The sequence below is a fragment of the Artibeus jamaicensis genome, unplaced genomic scaffold, assembly GCF_021234435.1.
Source record: "Artibeus jamaicensis isolate MK-2021 breed Jamaican fruit bat unplaced genomic scaffold, CSHL_Jam_final contig_548, whole genome shotgun sequence".
Classification (NCBI taxonomy): Eukaryota; Metazoa; Chordata; class Mammalia; order Chiroptera; family Phyllostomidae; genus Artibeus; species Artibeus jamaicensis.
The window spans coordinates 1,407,246-1,433,585 of NW_026521883.1; the positions used below are offsets into that span (position 1 = coordinate 1,407,246).

General features: G+C 44.1%; 1 protein-coding gene across 2 annotated transcripts in view; it reads right to left on the bottom strand.

Moving 5' to 3' along the window:
- Window positions 1-26,340, bottom strand: part of SAMD4A (sterile alpha motif domain containing 4A) — a 202,496-nt gene that overhangs the window by 64,207 nt on the left and 111,949 nt on the right. For both annotated transcript variants that reach the window (XM_037155563.2, XM_037155560.2), the window contains exon 3: window positions 14,815-15,333. In XM_037155563.2, coding sequence (XP_037011458.1) covers window positions 14,815-15,333 — 519 coding nt within the window. The remainder of the gene's footprint in view (window positions 1-14,814; window positions 15,334-26,340) is intronic.

The window sequence follows — 26,340 nt, forward strand, 5'->3', positions numbered from 1 at the left end:
AATAAAAGACAAGACTGCACAGATGCAAACAGTGTCTTCCATCATTTATTAAGACATCACCTTGTATCATTTAGAAGCACACAGCAGTTGGGAGCCGTAAGGCAGTGTTAATATTCTAAGTAACACTTTGCATGAAGGTGAAGAATTGCTCAAGGAAGTAAAAAATTTAGGTGATTTCAATTTCACAATTAATTTTTCACAGTATCTCAAGGACTAATGAGAGCTTTTGAGGAGGTGGGAATACACCAGGACCGAGATGCCTCTCTGAATCCTGGCCCTGCATGTTAGGGTGACAGTATCAGGGGAAACACAGGAAAGCCTAAAAAGCTCCTCTCCCTCGCTTCTGTGGTAAACACGCATGCTGCTTCCTTGTGAGCTGGCTAAACCGTGCAGTAATGTTAAATCCAGGGCTCCGTGCAGCAGCATGAAGGGTCTCTGTCACTGAGTTTGAAATCACCTGCTCACCCACATGGAAAGCCTCTCTTGCCCACTTGGGCTTTCCCCAGATGGCTCCCAAAGCTGGTGGTTTTGGTCCTGTGTGGGTGTTCTGAGGACAGAATCAGGCAAGCATCTGCATGAAAAGCCAAATCAGAATATTTTCATTTTCAATTAAATGCTGGAGGAGCAGCAGACTTAAGAGAAACAACCAGCCTTCCCCTCCCCGCTGCCTTCCTTCAAAAATGTAAGATACTCATTTGATGTTTCCCCACATGAAAAGCTGTGCTTCAAGAATGGTTCCTCCTGAAATGAGCACTGACTCACCAGGTGCTCAGTGGGTTGGGCAGTGAGCTTCTCATTTCTGAGTAGAGCCCTCAAGAGAACTGGCAGAGAGCAATGCCAGCGTTGTACTGAGAAGCAGTACATAGATGTTGCTGTTGTGTAGGTGCCCGATGAAGTTGGTCCTGATGGAATTTTAATGATGGTGCCACATTCCTAGGCTCTGCCTCCAAAAATATTATTTTCGGAAGACTGGATGGTATAATACTGCAATTTGTTCCCCTCATTTACTTGCTCCCTAATTATCTCAGGGTTCCAGAACTTTAAAGCTGGAAGGGACTTTAAAAATATGATTTAGGAATCATCTCATCCACCCACATTGCCATTTTATTAGTTAAGGAATGAGAGAGCTGGAGAGAGAGAGCAATTGCCAACGATAACTCAGTGGAATTGATATTGAAGCTAAGACTACAACCTCAATGTTTTTGGTTTTCATAAATCACATTATGCCAATGGCCACTTGTCTTCATACTAATGTCACTGACAGGGAGGGGTAAAATTATAGATCTGTGATAATATAAAACAGATAATCCCTCATTTAACACCAGAGTAATACACTGCAGGACCTAAATGTTGAGGCTGATAGGTTTGTACAATGTTGTAAACTGTGTAACTATCAGGAAAAGTTCCATCTCGAAGAGAGATTTGTAAGGAAAAGTAAAGCTATTTCAGATACTCCCCATTAAAGATATTAGTTTAAGAGACAGATTTATTCTTATTTAAAAGCAATGGCTATCAGTAGCATAAAGTTTTATTTCATTACCTAATCCTCAAAGACTAAAAAAATTAAGATAAAATAGTTATTTCTCAGGCTATAGCCATTGTACAAAGAGATCTACATTACATGTCATTAATTCATTTATTCACTCAGCAAAAATTTCTTCAACATCTAACAATATGCTAGACAGTGTTTTGGACAACAGGAAGACAAAACCATATTCTTGACCTCTTGGAGTTTCTATTCAAGTGGGGAGTCAGATAATAAACAAGCAACTTTTAAAAAACTTGCAATTTATGCACATGTTACACTGTTCCTTCAGGAAACTCACTAAAATGACAGCAGACATAAACCCATTAGGAAAAGGATGCAAAGGAAGAGGTGACAGGAGATGACAGTGGGTATCAGCGAACAACTGAACTCAACAAAATCGTGGAAACTGGAAAACAGAAGGACCTGGGACAACTAAGTAGGTCACAGAAAGGTAACGTGTCTGTCCATAGCTGGGGGGATCGTGACAGTTCCCACTGCAGAACTCCTGAGAAGTTCAGGACTCGGAGACCTGGTACCTCTGAGGGCAGAGGTACAGGGAGGGGCCCAAAATAGGAGCCTTGGTAGAAAGTATGTCTAAGGTACAGGGAGACCCTGAGTTTCTCTCTCCTGCTCCATAAAACCAGGTGAGTCTCATCTTAGCACCTTTCTCATAACAGTCCTCAGAAGCCTGGAAACCAAGCCTCTATCTTCCAGGAGGAGACAAGGATTCCTGTAGGGGAAATAGGCAATCTATGAAAAAAAGAATTATAGCTGGTGATATGTGTAAGTCCCCAACCAACAGCCAGGCCCAGTCCCTACTTAATCTCTCTGTGATGAAATTCACACACACAAAGTTCTAGGGCCTTCTGCTTAAATGAAAGAACACTTGCTTGAGAAAGTGTCCAAAAAAAAGACCCCCAAAAAACAAACCAAAAAAAAACAACAGAGAAAAACAAAAAACAAAGGGAGCAGAAAAAGACTCCCAAAATCAACTGAACATGAAACAAGAACAGAATGCAATACAAAAAGGATCAGTCAAAGGATAAGAAAGAACTCCTGCAATTAAGAGATATCATAGCAGAGATAAAAAATTATATAGTAAGTCTGGCAGATAAAGTTACAGAAGCCACCTCTGAAGTAGAACAAAAAGACTGAAAGTAGGAGAGAAAAAGTTAAGGAAATGAGAGGATCAATAGAAAAGAGTTATTATATAATTAAAAGGGGTTTCTGGAAGAGAAAAGACAGAAAACAAATGGTGGCAATTATGTTTAAAATTTGAGAAAATCACCAAGAACTGAAGGAGTACACGCTTTGAAGGAGGGCTAGCCTAAGGGTAACTGGAGCCAAGAGGAGTACAAAGACAGGAGACAGGGAGGATGTCTTCAACAAAGATAGTACTTAGACTCGGTGAGGACTTTTACAATCATAGATGGTGACTATTACTCCCTTTTAATATGAAGAAGTCAAGGCCGAGAAAGGTTAAGGCATTTCTCCACGGTCGCACAGCTTGTAATCAGTGGGATTGAGACCTAGGTCGGTATAAGGCCAAAGCATGTGCTCTGAACTGCAACCTGGTATTACCTGAGACTTTTCTAGACTGATTCTGCTGTCAACTACATTAGTGACTCTGCCAGATCTGTGTTAGCAGCACATGTTCTTGAATTAGCCAGAGCATAACGAAGGACCGAATGCTTAGAAGTATGGGGGCAATTACACAACACTCCCTTCAATCCAAGAAACTGGGCCATGCCCACTGCTAGATTTGGGAGGCAGATTGGAGTCAGTGTAATTCTGGAAGGTCAAACATATGTTTCAACGACAGAACTTAAGGAAAGCAAACATCTCCAGCAACAAAGATGCCAACTCCACTCTGTGATGGGCTTAGAGACGATTCTCAGTGGAATCCTCGTGACCATCAGACCTGTCTGAGGTAGAAATTTCACCAAAGCTCCAGTTGGGTAGACTTGGCATCGGGATTCTATAGTCTTTAGGTTGAAGGTAAACCTAGGTAGTAAGCAGGTTTCCTCTAACATTCCAACAGCTCAGCCAAATGTCCGTTCAGATCTTTGCCAGTCTGGGTGATTCCAAGGGGCTGAGTCGAAGCTAATTGATTAAAAAGAGGGAGAGGCAGGGCGGGGGAAGATGTTCCTCTGCATCCTTCTTTCCCAAAGTCTGGATTCTTAAGTGAACTATACCATTAAATGCTTCCTTTCTCTCCATCCATATCACTGAGGGTGGCACAGGGTCTCACAGGGCCGACATTTCCGGAAGTAAACCATTTACCCAATATGATGAAGTGCCAGCAGAAGCCATCTCCTGGGTCAAAGAATTTCAGCAGCCTTTTAGCTCAACCACACCAGTTTGGGAGTTTGACCCTGAGTGTATAAAGCTTCTTGTTCCTAGGCCATTACAGTGGCAGCCAAAAATGAAAAGCCTTGGCTAAGGACAGGAATATATCTTTTCTCTTGGCCACTTTGTGGCTACTTTTCAGTGTGAAGACCCAAGAAGTGAACATGAAATTGTCTACTTGTACTGTCCTTTAAGAAAAAGCCCTTATTTCTTGTGTTGATCTTTCTAAAAAGCTTGTTCATGCAACTGCAAAAGGATGGAAGGCAGCACAGTGCAGATGTGTGGACGTGAATGAGGAGGTAGCCACAAGTGTGACCCTGGTGCTGAGCGACCCCAGTCAAGCTTTCAAGAGCTTTTCTCTGAGCAACTGCTTCCCCAGCACCCCATAATTAGCCTACTCTCTGGACTGCATGCAGATGGAGTGGCTGGGGAAGAGGAGAAAGAGAACAACTCCAGAGGCAAAAAATTATGCAGCTGTCTAGCAAGAGAGGGAAGATCACCGACAGAACATTAGGGAAAGAAATAGGACCATACGAAGCTTTAAATTCTTTTTCACAAATCTCATAGGACTGAAGAGAAAGCCTCAACACAGCTACCTTCTCTGAGCACTAATAATACTCATTCCTGAACAGCAGTGAGCTATGCAACAAGGCTTACCTTGAACTTAGAACCTGCAGCTCAAACCCAGACTTAGGAACTGGCTGGTCTCAGTCATACTGGCGCCATCAGAACCAAAGCTGAGACGCTGTTGGGAATCAAAAACTCTCAAACTTTGAAGTGAAGCAAACACTGCTTTGAGATTCCAGGTGAATTTGGAGTTCCATTGCCAAAAGTAAACAGACATACAAATGTAGACACTTTTACCCAAAGATGCCATTATTGTACTCATAGTGAGCTCTGGCATTTAGAATAATAAACATTGAGTTGGGATATTAAGATTATCCTGCTAAACCCAGTAGAGTTAATAACAATATCACAGGCACAGGATAATTTCTTGGAAAATGATGAACACATGTGAATAATTCCCTTTCTCACAACCTGCTTCCGTGAGGCCTAACGACTACTTTAGAATTCTTCCAACTTTCCAAGCACGCTGCAGTCTTGAGTGTCCTCCCAATGCACCTGGTGGATGAGACTCAGGCATCATTCTAGCCAAGCCCTCCCGTCAACGTCTCTTCTCAGCACGCGCTCTCTCTAGCTCCTGAAAATGTTCAGGAAGACTTCACCCTGCATGCACACGCTCAGCCTGAGGTGGGAATTAGAATTGCCCCCTGCCCTGCCCACCCAAAGCCATATGAACGTGACTTGTTAAAACAGCAAACCAAAACCAACAAAGTCACCTAAAGAATTCCAATTTACCAAGCAGAGAACTATTCTACAAATGGCAAAATAAAATCACCCAATGAAATCCTCCCAATATTTGTTATTTTAAAATACTTTGTAGGTTAACTTTGATAGAGAATCTCAGGAGCCGAGGCCCTTGACCTGATTTTAAAGAGTTCTCACCAATGAAGACTGTTTAAAAACCAAGACAATTTATACCCCAAATTATACTTTTAGCCAATGAAAAAATTTCATTCAAAAAGGTCATTTCTGTTTTTCTTTTTTCTATTGAATCTTTATTGTATTTTTCCATTACCATTTAGTCCCCTTATATTCCCTGCCCCAGCAATCACCACACTGTCGTCCACGTCCATGAGTAAAAGGGGAGACTTGTACGGAGTGTGTGTTCTCTTCTAGATGCTTCCCACCTCAACACCAGTGATAGGCTGGGAGAGTGTGCTCAGTTTCCCAGTGCTGGCCACTGTCACCCCTTTGCCACTGAGAAAGTTGGGTGTATTCGCTCTCCATTGCTGCCACTAAGGGTCTGCCTCTCGGGAAACCTTAAGACACATGCCTGACTTTACTTTAACTTGGGTATAGCAAGAGTTGTTATTGTGTGTATGTGTGTGTTTTTAACACAAAACACAGTAGATTTGAAATAAAAACCCAAATTGTATGACCCTGCTCCCACTGTGGAAATGTCCAACATTAGTAGTATGGGAATATGACCAGTAACATGCTGAATATTTACTGGATCTCTTAAAACAAAGAATCGTCAGCCCTGGCCGGTGTGGTTCACTTGGTTGGACCGTTGTCCCATAGGCTGAAAGGTCTTGGGTTCAATTCCTGGTCAGGGCACATACCCAGGTTATGGGTTCAATTCCCTGGTCATGGCATGTATGGGAGGCAACCAATCGATGTCTCTCCCTTTCTCTCTCCCCATCCCACTTCCTTTCTGAAAGCAATAAAAAATCTCCTTGGGTGAAGATTAAAAAACAAAGAACCTTCAAACAGTCCTCTTTTCTTCCAAGAGAACCCCATCATGGTGACACAGCGATCACAGAGCCGGATCAGCTGTCAAGAGGCCTGCGGTCTGGGCACCAGGCACTGCCCTGGCGAGCCCCCATTTTGTTATCTTTAAACTCAGAAAGATAGAAAACCCGCATTTGGATTCCACCCGCCCTGGAGTTTCAGCACCGCCAGGATCTTTAGCTGTAATTTTTGCCAGTTTTCTTTTCTTTCTATATGGCACAGACCAAGGAACTCATGAGAGCACCCTCGCTATTGATACTACTCTGGGCTACATTACCAGTTTTCCTTTAAAAGGTTTTCTTTCCCTTTCTTCATTAACATCTTCCTATATTATTCATACACATACTATTTTTAACAGGTAATATATGGCACTAACATGGTACTCACTTCAAAAGACAGAAGGAAAAGTAACTCCCCCCCAGTCCCTGTCTGCCAAACTTCCCAGATCCACATTCCAGGCAGTAGTTACTGGTGTTTGCATTCTTTGAAAAATGAGGGGGACCAAAATCATGTACTATTCTTATGGAGTGTGTGGTTAATGCTGGATATAGCCGGAGGATCTCCTGGCTTTGGCAGGTGGCAACTCTCTTAGACTAGCCCGGCATAAAATTCTTGGCATTTCATTCTCCTCCTCCCGTTCACTCCAGTGTAATAGCCCTGGACACTCATCACCAGTGCACCGTGAGTCGAAGGCTATTCTACCTTGGAAGCACAGAATGAAAGGCCTGAAAAGGGTCCTGAGCGGTCATCCAACATCATGCCTTCATAAAGCCATACCAGTCCTGGGGAGCGTAAGATCGCACAGAGTTAGAGGCGGAGTGACTTTCCTAATCCCCCGATCTTTTCGCTGTGGCACCAACACTTGGCACTCTCGGCCTGGCCACATTCTGCTGGCCTGTATTTATGTCTAATTTATCTGCCTGAAATCCTGCTCTGTTACTTAAGGATCATTTTTATAAACTCAAATAATGTTCTTACATTTATTACTAATTTAAAACATTACTCCTGTTAGCAATGGATCCCAAAGAAGCAATAGCAACAATTACTCTTTCTTTTTTTCTTTCTGGTCCATTTTAAGGTACTTAGTAAGATGTATCACTGAAACAAGCCTTCAGGGGATAGTGGTATTTGTGGCAGGCTAGCTCTTCAGCTCTTTGTAGAGCTGAGCAAACTGTTTTGATTTCAGTTCTGTGTATTGGAAGACCTTTGTCAGCGGGCTGCCCCAGGGAGCCCATTACACCCTCGTTTACTGCAGAGCCTGGGCCAGTGGAAGAAGCACCCTCCTGTATCAGCATTAACAGCCAGTGCAGAAATAATAATGAGGGCTATCATTTGTTGAGCATCTTCCTCCTGGCAAGTGCTTCATACACATTTTTCACTTAATCCACACAATACCCTGAGAACTAGTTCTCTTTACTCATCTTCATTTAACCAACTTGATGGAGCAACCAATATTCTCCATTCCCTTTAGATTACTTATTGATGCCTGCAGCTCATCGAGTCTTCACAAGCTGTAATTTACTTGTGTGTTTTTGCTCCCACCAGCCAACTTGCAGGTATACCAGGAGTCAGTTGAGTTTGTCCCTAAATCTGCTTATGCCAGAGTATTTATTATGGTAAATATGTAATATTAAAAAGGATAACAGCAATGATGACATATGAATTATAAAAATAGTAATTGCACAAAACTCCCTTACATGCTTTAGAAATATTTATTGTTTTGCTTAAAAACCTGTTGAATTTAGTGTGATAGGAACTACAAACTAGATTATAAAAAGAAAAAAAACAGGATCTAGAAAGATTCTGTACTCCGTTTTTGCAAATGTCTTCAAATTCCTCCTCCATTTTAAAGAAATCACAGACAATAATGCATCAAGGATGTGACATATGCAGTAATGACAAGGAACAGCCTCCGTCGGGAGCCCAAGGAAAGGCTCATAACTCAATACAAAAGAAAGCACATGAGGGTATGTATTTATTCTTCAAGTTAAAATCATATAAGGTCTTACGCCTTTTTAATAGTTCTCTTCTTGAAATGGCTATTGTAATGAACACACCAACTACCCATCCTGATCAAGTCAATTAAGAGGTCTTCTACTGAAATTAATTCTAATTTTATAGATGAAGAAAGGAGGTTTAGAGGTCAAGTAATTTGTCCATAGCCAAACACCTAGTTACAGGTGGAGCTGGAATTTAAAACCCAGCCATGTTCTTGATCTTGATCAAGACTGCCTCATCATTGATACCTCAAACCTGAATATCTAAAACGTCACTTAGAGACTTAGAATTCCCTTTGCATTGAAGTGTCTTACAGTGCAAAGGAGAAAACCAAAGTACAAAATAATCTTGTTATAAATCTTTTCGCTCCATATGGGTTTTGCTGGGCTTTTCTAAAAGGAGGCATCTCAGCAAGGTTGGCTGCGAAACAAATCTCAAAAGCAAGCCCTGTGCTCTCGTGTCTCCACTCTCTAAGTCTAGCCACGGAATTTGACTGTGGAAACAATCCAAACTTTTGGCAAAGAGTGATTACCCCAGAGTATGCTGGGAATTTTAGCCTTTCTCCAATCCACAAAAATCCTTCATAGCATTTTCCAGATTTTGGAACCCCCTGCCTACCTTGCCTCCCCACCTCCATACACTTCTCTTACTTGACTTATATCTGAGATTTCTTAATACTGTATTTTACCTAACAGAATGTTGAGGACAAGGGTGTGGATAAGGGAATGGCAAAATGTTTCCAGGGCTTAAGACAGAAAGTATACTCGAAATTGATAGCCATTGCTGCCACTAAGATTCATCCTCACCTGAAATCAGGAAACCTAGGGTTTAATTTGCTTGCTAGTAAAGATATCAAATACATGTTTGATACCTTTAAATATATATATATTTAAATATATGTATACACACACATATGTATGCTATATTCAAAATACAACTTCCCTCAGTATAACCTGAGTTTGTCCCAGGAAATCCTAAAAGTGAGACAAGTAAAAAGTAAGTAAACACAAGATTAAATTACTCCTTATCCAGCTGTGTGTGGAGCGGCACTTGATAGCGCGACACTAAATTTATTGAATGACAGCAATCACTCAGTGTGGAGCGTGACACTAAAGTTTATGAAATAATGGAAATCGTAAGACCACAGGGCTCCAAGCCTTAAAGCAGCATCCTACCCATCTCCTCCTCGTTCCTCCCCTCTTCTAGGCTAGTCCAATTTAAGCCACTTATTCCAGACAGAATCTGTCGATTTTTGAAGTGCAGTGGAGAACTGGAAACACTACTGCCTCCCTCGGTAGCTCACAGGGTTTGATAGCCCTCACAGTCATTAGAATCTAAAAAACTTCCCTGGAGCGGAGGCAGATGGCACAGCCTCGTGACCCACAACGGACGTCGCTCACGCGGGCCTCTGACTTTTCCTGAGCAGTGCAGTCTCAGACTCACAATAAACCAGCAGACGTCATGCTGGCTAGAGTGTTTTTCTGATCTTCCCTGAGCCCCGGAATACAGACACTAGACATGGTAAGGAAAAACACAGCCCTGTAAAATCGCTGGACTCTTGGAAATGGGAGAAGGATTACGCAGCGGCAACACCGGGTCCTCCAAGCCACCACAGAGCCATCCTCACGATGTGGTGTCAGGAAGGCCAGTGACAGACTTAAAAAAAGTTTACCCCAAAGGGGAAGGAAGCTGAAGCTAAAAATACATCATGCCAGCTGTTATAAATGCTTTTCAAAGGAAGCAAAGCAACTAGAGTTACCTCCTTGAAGAGCAAATGAGGGGTTAAGGAAATACTGGAATTTTTCAGTTACATGCCAGGTTGGCTAGAATTTAGGGAGGAAGAAAATTTCCACCAAGAATGTCTGTTGGTAAAAGACAAAAATAATTCCCTGAAACTTTAAAAGGATGGAGACGACCTGCAGCCTGCAAGACAGAGTCAGAGTCTCCAGACGTGTCCTTCCTTATCAGTTTCCAAGAGGCCGCTTGCAAAGATGTCTTTTCTTCTCGGGCCTGCCTGAAGCTGTACAGTCTCTCTCCTTCCCCCGAATAGGGGTGTTCTGATGTTTTTTGCATTCTGACTGGAATGAGTCTGAAGTGGCTGGTGGCCTTGACAGAAAATGTGAAGGGCAGGGAAAAAACAAAGGACTTCTTGAGCCAAACAGTTATCTCTGAAAGAGTTGGCCCTGGCTGCCTACGGGGAAGATGGATGGACTTGGAGGGGTTTGTGCAGTGGCAGATGAGGGGTTCCCAAAGGGGCCAGTGTGCCTGAGACCCACGTAGCTCCCACCGCTCGCCTTGCCCCCCGAAGCATGTCACTTCAACTGTTGGCTCCCTGGCACTGCGCAGCCATCTTTTCTACAAATGGACAGCCCTCTGCCCCCAGAGAGGCTAAGAAACAAGGACCAAAGCCCAAGGAATATCGAGTCTCTGGATGCCTCTGTAGTTCTGTTTTTTAACTTTTAAGTTTGAAATAATTATAGATTTATAAGGAACTGCAAAATACAACAGAGAGAGGTCTCATGTACCCACTGCCTAGCCTCCCCCAAGGTGATGCTTTCCATGACTATAGTGTAAAAACCTGATATCAAAACCAGGACATTGACCTTAACACAATGCAATTAAACAAGATGATAGACCTTTCTCAGATCTCAGCAGTTTTTGTACACATTAATTTTTTGGTATGAATTCATATAGCTACCTCCACAATCAAGATAATAGTATGTATCTGTTAGTATTGAGCTCAAGTTGGTAAAACAAGTCACAGAAAAGCATGAGTAACAATAAATGTCACTATGAGGATTATGACAGAAGGTTAAATGACCAATTTTATCACCAAATACTGAGTAAATTCCCAAAGACACTTTTCTTGTTTATTTTAGAAATTTATTAACATCAAGAACATCTGCCTAGCAAGCAGTGGAATTTAATAAGTCCCTACCATTCAGCAAACATACATGGCAGGGTGGGCAGACTGGCTTTCGCTCACATGCCATCTCTCATCAAGTTATAGTGGCAGCCTCAAGGGGCACATGGAGGAGGGTCTGGAGGCCACATCTGGGCTTAGCAAGAGTCAGATATTATCTAACAGAGATGCTCTACCACGGGAGAGTGGCAGCTGACAGCATGCCAGGAATTTGACATCTCCAAGCTTTCTGTGACTTTCTGAGCACACAATGTTCTAGGTGATGGGGAGGAAGGATAAATACACACATCCTGTCCCCCAAGGAGTTTGTAATCAGGAAAGGGAGGTAAACATGTGGACAAAAACTGTGGCCTAGAAGGCTGAGGCCAGACATTGAAATAGATGGGTCTATGCAAAGTGAGCCCCTCCTCTGAGAACAGCTTCTCTTCAGGGAGTCACGTAGAAGCAGGTGCTGGGCGGGGCCTCAGATCTGTGTGCTGTGGAGGACACTGATGCTGGAGGGCGACTGCTCTCCGTGGGGGCAAATTCAGGGCTTGAGAAAAACAAAGGTCTACTAGCTACCAGTGGAGTCAATCTCTGAGGATGTGATGGGAGGGAGAGGCACGTAACCTTGAATTCAGAGTCAGACATGGATTCCAACCCCAGTTCAGCCGTTTTGCTAATCTGTGAAGTTACTTTGCTGCTCTGTGCCTCAATCTGTCCATCTGTCAAATGGGGTAACAATAATATCCATATAATGGGACTATGAGGGTTAAAGGAGTTAATGTTTATGTAAAGGGTTTTGAAGAGCACCCAGCAAGTAGTAAATACTATGTAGTTGTTCGCTATCACTGTTAATTTACTTCTTACGATCTATGATACCAACTTATTTAATGTACTATTTTTATCATCAGAAAAATCCATTGAGATTAATAAAAGAAATACTACAGGTCCAAGATATGCCATAAGACTATAGAAAGGAGCAGTTCAAATGGAGCATTTTGGAATAATTTTTGTTACCCAAAGCTTCTGAGTTCTTGCTTCACATCAGGCTGCAAAGGTTAGTGTATGCGTTATTTTCAAACCCGGATGTAAAGAATGATAGCAAAAATATCTGGTATTGCAAGGATTTGAATAGAAACAAGTGTCTTTCCAGGTCCTAGTCTGCCAGTGAAGAGTGGAGGATGGTTAGAAAGGCAGTCTGGGGCAAGGAAGGCGGCATTGACCTCCACGCAGGCGAACGCTGTGTGCCCTGAAGGAAATCAGGAGAGACTGGCTCTTTTCCTGAATGGTTTACTTTCTCAGTAGGAGACCAGACAGGAAGCAAACCTGGAGATGCTTAGCCAGGTTGAATGCACCTGATGTTTGGAATTGCTTGAGACGGCTCAGACAAAGTTGACCAAAGTTACCTTGTGGATGGCTTGTGACAGCCAATACTTTGATCCAACATAAGCCTGTGGGATCAGAAGGGACCAATCCGCACATTCTTGCTCTCAGTCATCAGACTCCTGAATAGCCTTACAAGGAGAACGAGGTATGGAAAATCCATTCTTCCTTCTCTTCTGATGCAATTCCCTATGTTGCTTAATGGACTTCTCGACCTGTCCCAACCCCTTCTTCTCTTATCTCATGGAAGAAAGGCCCAGCTCAAAGGTCGTAATAGAACTCACTTGATTTAACTTCTGTCTAAATAGATGGAAATAGGTTGATTCTTGTTATACTAGGGCTTAGTTTTTGCCCCTACTCTTAACCTTATCTTAATCCTTTCCTTGAAAAGCTCTGCATGGCTCCATCATCTATTTTTAATGCCTTCAAAACATCATTTTTCTCCACCTCAATGTTCCAGCACATAGTAAACCCAACATGTGGTAAACACTATGTAGTTGTACACTACCGCTGTTGATTTACCTTTTTATGATCTATGGTACTGATTGATTTAATGTATTATTTTTATCATTAGGAAAATCAATTGAGATCAATAAAAGAAATACTATAATTTGACACCATCTCGAATGGATTAATCTTGTCAAGACCTGACCCCGAATGTGTACATTAGCAGAGACAGAAACGCAGTGACCCAAGACTAATTTCAAGACACATGATGTAAAACTCAACCCCTCACAATACAAAAGACCAAGGTTTGAGAGGTCAAGTAGCTCAGAGCTTGACTCCCTCCCAGCTATCAGTGAGTTTGGTAACAATTACTAGATTCTGAAGCTGACCCAGGAAACTTGAGCCAAGAAACTCTGTCATCCCAGCCCGCACTGTCTGCTTTAATCGCTCCAGCCTTCACTCTCTACCACGCAGAGGCTGGTGAAACCCTTCCCTGTGTGACTGGTCTGTGAAAAACACTGTCACCAGAACCACTTACCTAATCAATTATTGATTCAAAAATCATCTAATTCTCAAAATGTGCAAGGTATTGATATCTAAATGTAAATATAGGAAAAATAATTTTTTGAGAAATTTTATGAGTTTATTTAGGCTAAACTGATTGCAATTGCCAGGAAGCAAAATCTCAATGTACTGAGAAAATGCTCCAGAAGAAGAACTTAAAATCTCATGTTGTAGCGTTGTCAGTGCAGTATCCTAAGTATTTCTGTGGTTATTCCACTAAGGTACTGTTTCAATTAATGTAGTTATAATGCAACACTCCTGTGTTAGAGAAAGCCATTTTTAAAGGGTCCATTAGCCAAAAGATCCAAGTGGACGTAGAGGCCAAGAAGCCATCATTGCCAATTCTTAATACTCTCCTCTTTTTTAATTGGGGGTCTCTGCAGGCTGACAGGCACATAGTCTAACTGCAAAAAGCTTTCCCCCAAGGAAGTGATCTCAGCACTGACACTGTATTCACAGACACATGCTAGCTGGCATCAAGGAATTCTGTTTAGGGACGGCCCACTCTCCCCAGTTGCTGCTGTACAGAAGTACCAATTGCATTTTGAGAAGACTCTAGCCCTTGTCCCAGCTGTGGGCAGGGTACTTTGCTTCTGTGGTTGAAAGAGCAGGAAGCTGTCCTATGCTCTTCCCCCTGCAAAGCAGGTCTCGATCCACGTCTCCTAACGGGTTAGACTGAGTGAGAGAAGGCCACAGCATCCACACCAGGCCCCAGCACAGAGCAGCATTCTCAGCTAGCAAACCTGCTCCCCCGCCAGGAGGAATAGTGGCCCCAACAACTGGGGATAAAACCAGGAAATGCAAACAAAGGATGGGAACATTCCAGGGTGAAAAATAAAATAGAAAAAGAAAGAATAAAAAAAATGAAAGAAAAAGGGGAAAAAAGAGAAAATGCATAAAGCCCATGGGGCTGTCTGGTTAACCATGGGTTAGAAGGAGATTTGGAAAACCACACGCCCCCAGGGGCATGCAAATCCAAGACCCCAGGGTGAAAGACAAGTGGGTGAAAGGCATTCACCACTTATTCTCTCTTATTTTTAATTTTTAAAAATCTGTTGTAATCCAAATTTGGATCACCAATCATTTTTACCTGCCCAGCATTTTCATCCTTCCAGAGCCAAAAGACCAACAAAAATGGGGTCTGAAGATCCCCTTCCCACAGCCAATTCCAATCAGCCCTTCCATCCCTGGGTTACGGGGGCTCATAGCAGACACTGCAGAGGAACATGCCACACACAGCCAGTCACCAAACCACACTGCGCTGAAGGGCTTCCAGGGGACTTACTTGTACTTGTGCTGGTTCCGATCGTGTTGATTGTGGTGGGGACGGATGAGGAGGAGTAGAGGGGCACGTGGCCATTCTCACACCCCAGACTTTTGTCTTGCCAGTTGGAGGCGTTGATGCAAATCCCAGAATCCCGAGAGTTCTGCCACCCATTGAGCTTGTCGTCGGAGTTCTGTCTTTGGTGATAGTAGTGCGTCTGCCCATAATCCACAGAGTCTGAGCGGCCCCGGTTCTGGCCACCGAAGCTGGTTGACGTGCGGTCCTCCAAGTGGTTCAGCCACATGGCTAAAGCACTGCGGTCTTCCAGTGAGGTGGCAGGATGTATCAGCGCGTAGGACAGCAGCTGCCTGCTCTCCTCGATGTGCTGGTTGTGCTCGATAGAGTGCGCCAGGATCTTGGGCAGAAGTTTCATATACTCGACTTTGGCGTCGCGGTTTCCTGGCTTCAGCAGAGGCAGGTGAGTTAACAGGAGGGCAATCGCTTTATCCTTGGATTCCTGTTGCCATTGGTTAATGATTCCTGGAAAGGAAAATGTACAGGCAAAATAAGTAAATACAGCCACAGAGACACAAAACTCCACACTGTAGAGAGAATGCTGGTGGATTATGGCCCCAATCTAATTTTTCTCAAAACAGCCAATGCACTGAATTGGATAACTGACCTCGGGTTGCCAGGGGCAGCACCTCCAGTGTAATACGGAACAAACGTACTTAGGTGTTTGGGTCCTCGGTCTAGTTCTCATTTAGGTCTCCAGAGAGGCCATGACCACTTTGGTACAACCAAACAGCATTACAGCCCTGTTTTGTTTTGTTTTGTTTTGTTTTTCCTTAGAAAAGTCCAGCTACATGCTCAGACAGATGTGGGAGGGGGAGATAAAAGAATAAGAAAATCACTATTAAAAAGCAAGTATAATCAAGGGTCCATACACGGGAGTTCTTGAGGACAAGGCTGCTTCTCACCCTGCCCCCGCCTCCAGGCATCTGTGGAACAGTGGCTCAAACACTGGTAAAGGCATCTGTGTGAAGCTGGTAAAACTTCTTCAATGGAGAAAACTGTCAAGAAAAAACCAAAGACTCCCCTCACTGTCACCTATACCTTGCTCACGGCAAGCTGACTCAGAGAACGACCGTGAGCTCAAATCTCCAGTGAGCAAGGGACTCTATGCTCCCGGAGCACCTCTGGTCACACAGGTAATCAAACATTTCCCCCCCTCTTTATGGGTCTGTTTGGTCATTTTTATTGTGGTAAAATATATATAGCATCATTTTACCATGTTAACATTTCACTGTACAGTTCAGTGGCAGTAAGTCCCTTCTCAATGTCGTGCAACCACGACCACCGTTCATCCCCAGATCTTTCTCATGTTTCCAAACTGACATCTGCACACATCAGACAGTAACACCGTCCCCTCCTCGCCCCCTCCCCTGCTGATCACCATTCCACTGTCTGTGTCTGTGACTTTGACTACTATAGGTATCTCATACAAGTGGAATCACATGTTATCTATCCTTGCACAACTGGTTTATTTCACTCTGCACGTTGTCTTCCCATTCACCCACGCGAAGACCTGTTTCTAACACACTCAAAAGGATCCCTCTTATTCTCTTCTGATCAAAACACAGACTGGTTGCCTTTAGGTAAACGTGGGTAAACAATATACTTCGCCTTGACTGGCCTTTGAGGAGCAGCATGTTGTGGGGACTGAGAGTTATCCGTGGGGACTGAGAGTTATCCACAGGACCTGGGGTCACAGGAAAGAAAGCTCCCTTCTAGCAAAGTCATGCCTGACAGCTGGGGACCTCAACTTTGGCGCACTGATGACCCTTCAAGGATAAGCAGTCCCGCTGGCTTTCATGCAGGACTGAAAAAGCATTCCTGGAATTTAGCAGAAGTGCTTCACTCTTCTGGCAAGACACAGGCACATCAGAGTAAGTTAAGAGGCCTCACTGACTGTAAGCTGCAAACGCATCAGCCCTGCACTCTAAGGCCTCTCAGAACTACAGGGGTGTATTCAGAGGAGAGTATCAGGCGAGGTACGTGATGGGAAAGTGTGGGCTCTGGAGTCTGGCAAACCTGGGCACGAACCCCAGATCTGCCACTTAATTTGCAATGAAACTTCGTCAATTACTTAACCTCTCTGAGCCTCAACTACCTCATAAATCACTGTTACCAAGAGCAGCTGTCCTTGTATTGAAGGATTAAATGAAGTAATGTATCAAAAGCCCATTCAAGTACTTGATGGTAGAAATAATTCCTTTTACTTGCCTCTGCGTTAGGCAAGCCCACATGAGAGCAATATTGGGTGGTTTGGGTTACCAAGTTTTAAAAATAATAGACCAGAGAGGACCCAGGGAATGTCGTTAAACATCATCAGAGCCGGAAAAGGGCAACCAAGTCAAAAGGTGAAAGAAAGCAGGGTTATTGAGCTTCTGACTGAACAATATGAAAAGATGCTTGACTCCTTTCCAGTGGAGATCTAATAAGGAGATGAACAGTCAACTCTTTGAAGTGGACATCTTCAAACTGAAGGAAAAAATAAGATGCGATGTGGAGAAAAACCAAGTGCCAGAATGACAAAAGGCCCAGAGAAACCACCAGCGAAGGCTCTACAGTCTGCCCTGGGGCATGAAGAACAGAGCTACATGGTCTGCAGAAGCAGGCAGAAATACAAATTTCATATAAATGGAATATGGGATCTAACGTAAAGAATTTTAAATTTTCTAGTATTAAAAGTAAAAAGGTGAATTTGATTTTCATAATCTGTTATTTAATCTATCAAAGTATTGTTATTTCAGCTTATAGTTAACCTAAAATTACTGATGAAATATTCTCCATTCTTTGCTGTGTGTGAAGCCTTCAGAATCCAGGGCACACTTTACCGCTGGCAGCACCTCTCAGTGCGGACCAGCCACTGCTGAAGTGCTCAGAAGCCCTGTGCAGCTCCTGACCTGGCACAGGGTTAGAGACATTCAGACGGGGAGGCGGGTGGGAGGGCACAGATGACCTCGGCAGGTCCCTCCCAGCTCCCGGTCTCTATATTTAGCTAACTGCCACCTGACACAAGACAACCCTCGTGTCTTCCGCTAGGTATAGCCTCCCTTTTTTTCAACCAGCTCCGGGAGATGAAAAAAGTACCAATTCTGACTTTCTCATCAATATGTTTTCAGCAAACACCCAGCCTGTTATAAATCATGGATATGCTTGGGATGAAGACAGGAATCTATTCATTAAGCCCAAGGAGCTTGAGAGGCACTGGCAAGAAGTAAAAGGGCCTGAGAGGAAGATGAATCTATGCCCGACGCCAGCACCGATCAGATGTGCCTACTGTACACCCTGGAAAAATGTATGTTTAAAAATAAAATTTGGGAACAGCCTTGAATAAAAGTTCACAAGGCAGAGGAACTCCCTCGATTTCTGCTGGGTCACTTCCCTGTTTGGACACTGTACCCTTCCACAAAGGTCAGTCTAAAAAAACAGTCAGGAACAAAAACAAAATGTAAATGGGACTCAGAGCACAAACTAAACAGTCTACCTCTGAGCAAGCCCTCTCTGCCAGGCGGGGACCTGGGTTTTCGAAGAGGAACAAGCGTAGCACAGAGGAAAGGGAGGCAAGAGGCCACTGGCCCTGGTTTCTCCCTGGTCTGAAAGGGTTCCTTCTCAGTCCTCGGGGACAGAGCTTGGATGGAGTAGGGTTGTGACATGGCCAGGAAGACGGCTATGACTTTTGTTTACAGCCACTGGGAACATGGACACAAGACCACCTTCTGAGGGCTCACCGCCCTGATGGGGCCAAACCGTTACCGCTACTGCGCAGCACTCGGGCTGACAGCTCAGAGTGCTGAAGGTTTTCTGTGTGCCGGGCACTCTTCTGAGAACTGTCATACAATTAGTCCTGTAGCCCTCACTAGGAGCTTATTTCTCGTGAGGTCCTATGACAGCCTTGTTTTACAGATGAGAACACACAGAGGCACAGAGAGGTGAAGTAACTTGTCCCAGGTCCTCAGCGAGGTGGCAGAATGGGAGCATGAAAATTAGCATAAAGGTGCATAATGATTGTTGTGGTAGAAGAGCTTGGACATAAGCTAAATGTGTCAATATTTTATTATATACGCTGTGATACATGAAATGGATAATTATACATACGTAATATATAATCACATATAAAATGAACAGGTATTACATTTATAAATATAACAAGATAAGTATATTGATAAAGTACATGGATCAGAAGAGCTGGTCAGCTATGCAAGTGCAGGAAAAAAGGAATTACACAGAAAGGTAGGTCATACCTGTTGTGGCTTTACTTTATTTTTCCCTCACCCAAGGGCATTTTTTCCTTGCTTATTTTAAAGAGAGTGGAAGGGAAAAGGGAAAGGGAGAAACATCTATCTGCTGCCTCTTGTATGTGACCCCACTGGGGATCGAACCTACAACTTGGGTGTATGTGCCCCGATGGGAACTGAACCCACAGTCCTTTGGCTACAGGCAGGCACTCCAACCAACTGAGCCACACCAGCCAGGGCACATATTGAGGTTTTAACACTGGTCCACAATCCCCCTGGCACTCCTCTCCAAAAGGTGGGGCCTAAATAGTACCCTTCCTTTTGAGTGAAGGCTGGACCTAGTGAGTCACCCCCCAGCAAACAGAAAGTGGCCGGACAGCGTGTGACTTCACAATTAGGTAATGAAAGGCACTGCAGCTTTTGCCTTGCTTTCTCGGATCACTCACTTGGGGGAAGAAACCAGCTGCCACGTCGTGGGAACACACAAGCAACCCAGCAGGGTGGGAGCTCTTGGTGGGGCGGAACTGAGACCTCTTGCCAACGGCCAGCACCAACTTGCATGCTGCGTGAGGGGGCCATCTCGGAAGCCGAACCCCAGCACCAGTTACGCCTTCAGATAACTGCACTCCAGACAGTACTGAAGAAGGACCCTGCGCCGGAACCACTCATATTCCCGATCCACACATGCGTATTTTTGTTGTAAGCTGCTAAGTTTTGGATACTTCGTTATGTGGCCAAAGATAACTAATCCACCTATCCACATGCCCCTCTAGGAAAAGGGAACTTTTAGGCCTTTGACCAGCTTTGAGTAGTTCAGTGTTTCAGGTGAAGTCATTCCCACTCTGAGATGAAGTCATGAAGCTAACCTGCTGCCACTTAGCCTCCCTCGTCCTGATTAGCCACTCACCACACAGCTTTAGACTATGATTTGGCTTCCCAGGTGCCTTCAGGGAAAGAATGAACTGATCATACAGACTCGGGGTATTTCTAGATTCTGCAATGATGATCTTTCAGGACAACTTACTAAATGGTTTTTGATTATGATTTGGCGTCCTGTGGTGGCCTTGCTGTGCTGATTATAAGGACTTTGAGTACATCTGGTCCCTCTGATGATGATGGCTCCCCCTGGCAAATTAATAAGCCAGCAGTGCAGGCTCTACTTCCTTGCTTTCTGCTTGGTACTGAATCAATTTCTCAGGGTGAGCATCCCCAGGGCACTGATGAGAGTGAGCATCTCCACCTTCAAAGAGAAGCCAGGTCCTGCCTCTGGGACTTGGAACACAATGGCTTAGCCTTGCTCAGCTGCCCACTGGCCTTTGTGGCATCCAGTCCACCTTCCAGACAGAAAAGGGCTTTTACTGAGATGTGCACTCAAGGGATTCTCTTTACTGGAGAAGGCCCAGGAATTCTCAACATTTTCAATTAATTGATCACTTTTGGGAGGCAGTTTCTATTATTATTCACTGCAAGATCTTTCTGTTCAGTAGACAGTCTGGAAAAATGGAAGTCCATGCACAGCAAGGTTCAGTGATGCCAACTCACCTCTATTACCTCCTCTGAATACTTTATTAATTCTCTGGGTAAAGGGCAGGGAAGTAAGGGTTTGCTGGATGTCTTATGAGGGGAAAAGTTAGTGATTTATAATTTATAAACCAGTGGCATAGTAATAAAAAATATCTTAGTAGAAGAGCTATAATTACAGGCCATAAAAACTGTCCCAATGATTGTTGGTGTGGCAAAGAGTGTCTTAAATACCAAGTCTGGTATTATTACTACACAATGGTGTGTCAATGTTTAAGGGCTCCGGTTATTAGTAAATTACCCTTGAATTACTATTTTATTATACCCTTGTTCTCAGTTTAATAACATTAACCATCTCACAAGCGTATTTAGGCAATTTGCTCATACGACAAATGTCTGGAAATTAAGTACACACATACAGGAAGTACATAGTAAATCAATGTGCTAGAGAATGCTAGTGGGCATGAGACGGTCAAAGGTTCCTTGGAAGAACTTATATTAAAACTCAATCCTAGACATATCATGTAATAAAGGCTTGCAAACACAGTGCAGCTCTGCACAACTCAAGGCCATCCAGCCAGTGGTAACACCTGACACCATGTATTTAGTGAGCTGTCAGAGCACCTGAAGATAAAAATCAAGGGGAAATTGGCAAATGGTGGGGTTCTTGTGTTGGCACCTGCACTTGCCTACAGTCTCCCCCAAGGTACTCTCTTGAGCCACAGATGACTAGAGAAGCAGCCCCATAATTTGGTAGAGCTCTACAAGAAACGGGGATTAGGCCAGTTGTGATGGGGGACCTGGATAACACGGCGTGACAGAACTCCTATAGCTGCAAGTGGTGCCTAGAGGAGACACAGGTGATTGAGAGAATAGAAGCCTTCTCTCTACTTTCAAGGAGGGTGATTGGGGGCTTCCACGACAGTCCCCTGGTACTCAGGCCCTTGTGTCCTCTCCTCCCACAATGAATCTGCGCAGGTCCACACGATCAACAGAGTGTGGCAATGGTGTTCTGAGAGCAGGTCATAAAAGGCACTGCAACTTCCACCTCACTCTCTTGGCTTGCTTGCCCCGGGGAAAGCTAGCCACACAATTGTGAAGACAGGCAGCCCTGGGAGAGGTCCCTGTGCAGGGGAACACAGCCTTACTAATAGCAGCCAATACCAACTGCTAGCCATGTAAGTAAGCCACTCAGAAGTGGGTTCCCCAATTGATATCTTGACTACGACTTTGTGAAAGACCTTAAGCCAGAACCACCCAGCTAGGCTGTCTTAAATTTTTGACCCTCAGAAAACTCAGAAAAATGTTATTACGTGAAGCCATTAAGTTTTGGAGGTAACTTGTTGCACAGCAACAATTAACTTGGTAAAAAAATCACTCAAAGTGACACTGCCCCTGAATTCACGGGCGGGGATTCGTGAATTCAGGGGCAGTGTCATAGAAAAGGCGGGGGTCTGTATGTAGCAGACTTCACGGCCTGTTATAATCACCGGAGCTTTCTCTGAGAACATGAAGACCGTGAGATGCTGGTCATTCACAGGCGTCTGACCATCCTCAAAGAGCAAGAACCAAGCAACTCTGGTCCCAACAGATACTTGTCACCCACTTACTGCTCCAGAGTGATCTGGTCATCTCTTCAATGAGGACTTTCCATCTCAGTCACTTTTTTCCCTGGGTAGTAACAGCATGGCTGGGTGCTCCAAGGGGGAGGCTCCTGTGCCCCTAAAGACCCCAGGCCAATAGTGAACTAGCCCTGAGATCTCAGCAAAGGGCTCAAGTTAGGGTTGAGATTCACCTTCAGGCTTCTAACCTTTTCCTGGCTACGACCAATGCTTCTACGTCTGAGGCTGCCCATTTAGAGCAGGCACATGAAATAGGCCCATTCCCTAAACCACCTGCCTCAGTTCTGACCTCTCGCCTTGCCTCCCACATTTGTACCTCTAGCCCAGGTCTCATTCTGACCTTCAGACTCTTCCATTCCAGCTGCCTCCTCTACATCTCTACTCAGAGGATCTCCGTAACGCCCAAAACGAAACCCGTCCACTCATAAAACAGCTTTTTTTTTGTTTTCCTTTCTTTCACAATGACTCTTCCCACTTCTTGAGGGCCGGGAAAACCAGAGCTGGACCTTTCCTTAAAACCTCCCCCAAAAACCACCCCCTTCTCCACCACCAAGCCCCCCCCCCCCCCCACCCCCCAAGAAAAAACAAAACAACTTTCGAACAGCGATTTTCAGCCAGCGTGCTGTGGCACAGTGGCGAGCCGCAACAGGCACACTGGTGCGCTGTGAGAATTTTCAAAACATGCGCTTCCTGACTATTTAGTCGGGGCACTGACCTCTTTTCCCTTAAATTGTCAAATAAAAAAGTTACAACAGCCAACACAGCAGTAACCGTCTGGTGCGAATAAATCAAAATTATACATATTTTTGTTGGATCAGCAAAAAATATATATTTTTGGTGTGCCACAGACTTTCAGTAATTCGTTTATGTGTGCCATGAGATGAAAAAGCTGGAAAATCGCTGTCCTAGGAGATGTCACGTCATTTCTCTGACCAAACATTGTAATGGTTTCCCACCTTAGTGAGTAAGAGCCATGCGAGGGCCTGTCAGCCCGTCTTGGGTCTAGACCCCTCCCTGCTGTGTCCCTCATTCATTTCAGTCTGTCCTGGCTTCCTTGATGTTAAACCTTTAACCTGCTAGACATGTGCCTACCTCCCAACCTTTGCATTTGCTTTTCCTTCTGGCTAGAAGACAGCTTTTCCCCGAGAGCCGCAGGTGGCCCCCCTTAGTTCTGTCTGCACAAGTGTTACCTTTCTGGTGAGACCGCCTCTGCCCACACTGTTTTAAATTGCCCACATCACCCTCTCACTCCACCCTCCCGTATCCCCCACCCTGCTTTATTTTTCTCCATCGCACCCATCACGTGACCTGCTGTGGATCATTTATTTTCTGTCTTTCTCCACTAAAGCTCTGCTAATAAGCTCCATGACGGTGGTGGAGTTGTCTCCACTTTCTCACGCATTAACATTTCCTTATTAATCACATTTTTGACCATATGAAATCGTGCCCAAGCACCTCGTTCATTAGTGGATTTCTTACTCCAAATCGTACGCATTTCCTAGAAATTCCCTTCAAATGAAGGCTGATGGACTGGGTGACCTGCAAACAATAGTGGGCACGCACTGTCCCCCCAAACTGTTCAGTCACCCCTTCCTCACTGAACTCTGCAGAATTCTGATTGCTTTCAGCTTTAATGGCAAATAAAAACAAGAACATATAAAGAAGGAAAATAAGTTGATTACCTCAATTTTCAAAATCTTTATTATATCCTCCTTCCCAACACTCTATTTAGGATGGAAAATTTCCTTCTGTGCTAGAAAACAAAAGCATAATGGGCACTTTTCCTGATTGTAACTGACACCAATTAAAGTAATCTACATGATAAAGATTTGAGAGGCTGAGACAGCAGAATTAAATGTATTTAATACACTCTTTTGCAAACATCTGTTGAAGAAAGAAAACCAACGCCAATAGGATTGTGCATACAAATGTTTTTAGCCGTGACTATGTTCTAATAAAACCTCAGAGGAATGGGCCTTCTAAGGGTCATATAAATTAGAGATGAAGAGAATGTTACCTGAGTCTTGACAAAATGCAAGGCAAATCCTTGCAAACCACATTCGGCTAGTTTTTATATGAAAAACCCCACTGACAAGAGGCCATAAACGTTCTGGAAGCAGGAAGCCTTCCCACTCACTAATCTCCAGTGCCACTGTTATGCTCCCAGACCGCCACCGACAAAACCCCACGCACCACAAAACGACTCTCCAATAGTGTTTCAAAATAACGAATTAGTGATCCTCTTGCCAACCTCACAAAGGAGAACAACATGTACTCCCACAGTAAGTCCTCATTTAACATCATCCATAGGTTCTTGGAAACTGCAACTTTAATCAAAACAATGTGTAATGAATCCAATCTTACCATAGGCTAACTGATATAAACAAGAGTTAAGTTTCTACTGCATATTTCTGGTCACGAATATATCACAAAACTTCTAAACTAAGACCAAAAATGCTTGTCAAATTAAACTCTGAAATAAATGTGAGCTATATGTACATTTAAGAAAGATGAAAAAGCAAGTAAAAGAATTCTTTTTCAAACTGCTTATTCCAGTTCAGGGTCATGGTTGGCTGGAACCTATCCCGGCAGCTCAGGGTGCAAGGCAGGCACTGACCCTGGCCAGGATGCCCTTCCATCACAGGGTCACTCCCACTCATGCCCACACTCGCTTGTACTGGGACAATGGAGACCCACCAGTGCACCTCACATGCACATCTATGGGAAGCGGGAGGAAACCAGAATACCCACAGTAAACCCACACAGTCATGAGGAGACCATGCAAACTCCACACACACAGTGGCCCCGGCCAGGAATCGATATTTTTCCTCATTGATAGTATAACAAAGTTGAACAAGAAATGATGTTATTTGAGGGCCTGCATTACACGCAGATTCAAGCCTCATTCTATGAGCAGCACCAGAAACAAGAGCCTTGAGAGGAGCGCACCGTGGTCCTCGCAGCCTTGTTGCAATAACATTCGTTAGCCAGCTCCAAGACCAAAATCCTGGCAGTGTCCAGTCAGAGTCAACAAAGGAGTGTCTTGGGAGGAATATAAACAGGTCAAATCAGACAAGAATAGTTTGTGGTCAATCCAGTAGAGCTCAGTGAACAACAGCCACTTCATACAATAGTGTTATAAACCTCCTAGAGTCTGGGAAGGGCCAGAGTGAACAAGCTTTACCTCCAACAACGGAGAGCCAGTCTAAGTCTCTAAATGAGAGTAGACTGTTAAGTCGGTGCATTCCACACTTTCTAAGATAATGAGGAAGTTGCTCAACAATGTACAGACAAGATTTCCCATCTTGAGGGATGAGAGTCTGTGGTGTAAGTGTGACTGTGAGAGCCCTGTGATGTGTGTGACTATGTAAGTATTGTTGCTACGAAATGGCACATATGCACTTCCAAAATATACATGTTAGAAAAGTTGATGGGAAACTTAATGTACCACTCATTCATGTATGAAATCTGAAATACATGTACAAGTTATTCTACAGAGAGGGGATGAACAGTTCTTTGGAGGCCAGATATTCAAGGTCATGGTCACAAGTGAACCGTTACTGTATTTGAAAAGAAGGGCCTAGTCCACTGCACAAGGACAGCGTCGGGTGACCTGGGCTAGGGACACAGCCAACCCCACTCTCTCTTCCTCATCAGGGTTAGCCCTGCAGAGGGAGTTAGAGGCACATTTCCCTTTCTGGTTCTCTTGAGCTATCAGCCCACTCCAGGAACTTATGCAAGGGTAAGCAGAAAAGCAGCCTATTACCACCTGTTACTTGTACACTGAACTCATTTTCAGGTTAGTAGGTCTGTGGATGCAATCAGAATAGGATTTTCCAGATTGTTTTGAGAAGAGGAACTACTTTTTAGTATCCAAAGTCCTCTGGGGCAGTAGGGTAAAAAGGAGAAGAGTTAGAAAGGACAATGGTAAAGGATAAAGTTCTCTCATCTGGAATGAGACTGGCTAAAGTCACTTCCCTCCATCTGGGCACCACACCGTGAAATTAAATAGACCGGAAGGTCAGTGGCCGGACCAGAATCAGGACTAACCAGATGAGGACCCTTTGCTTCAGCGGACTTTGTGGGAACGTTGCAGGGAA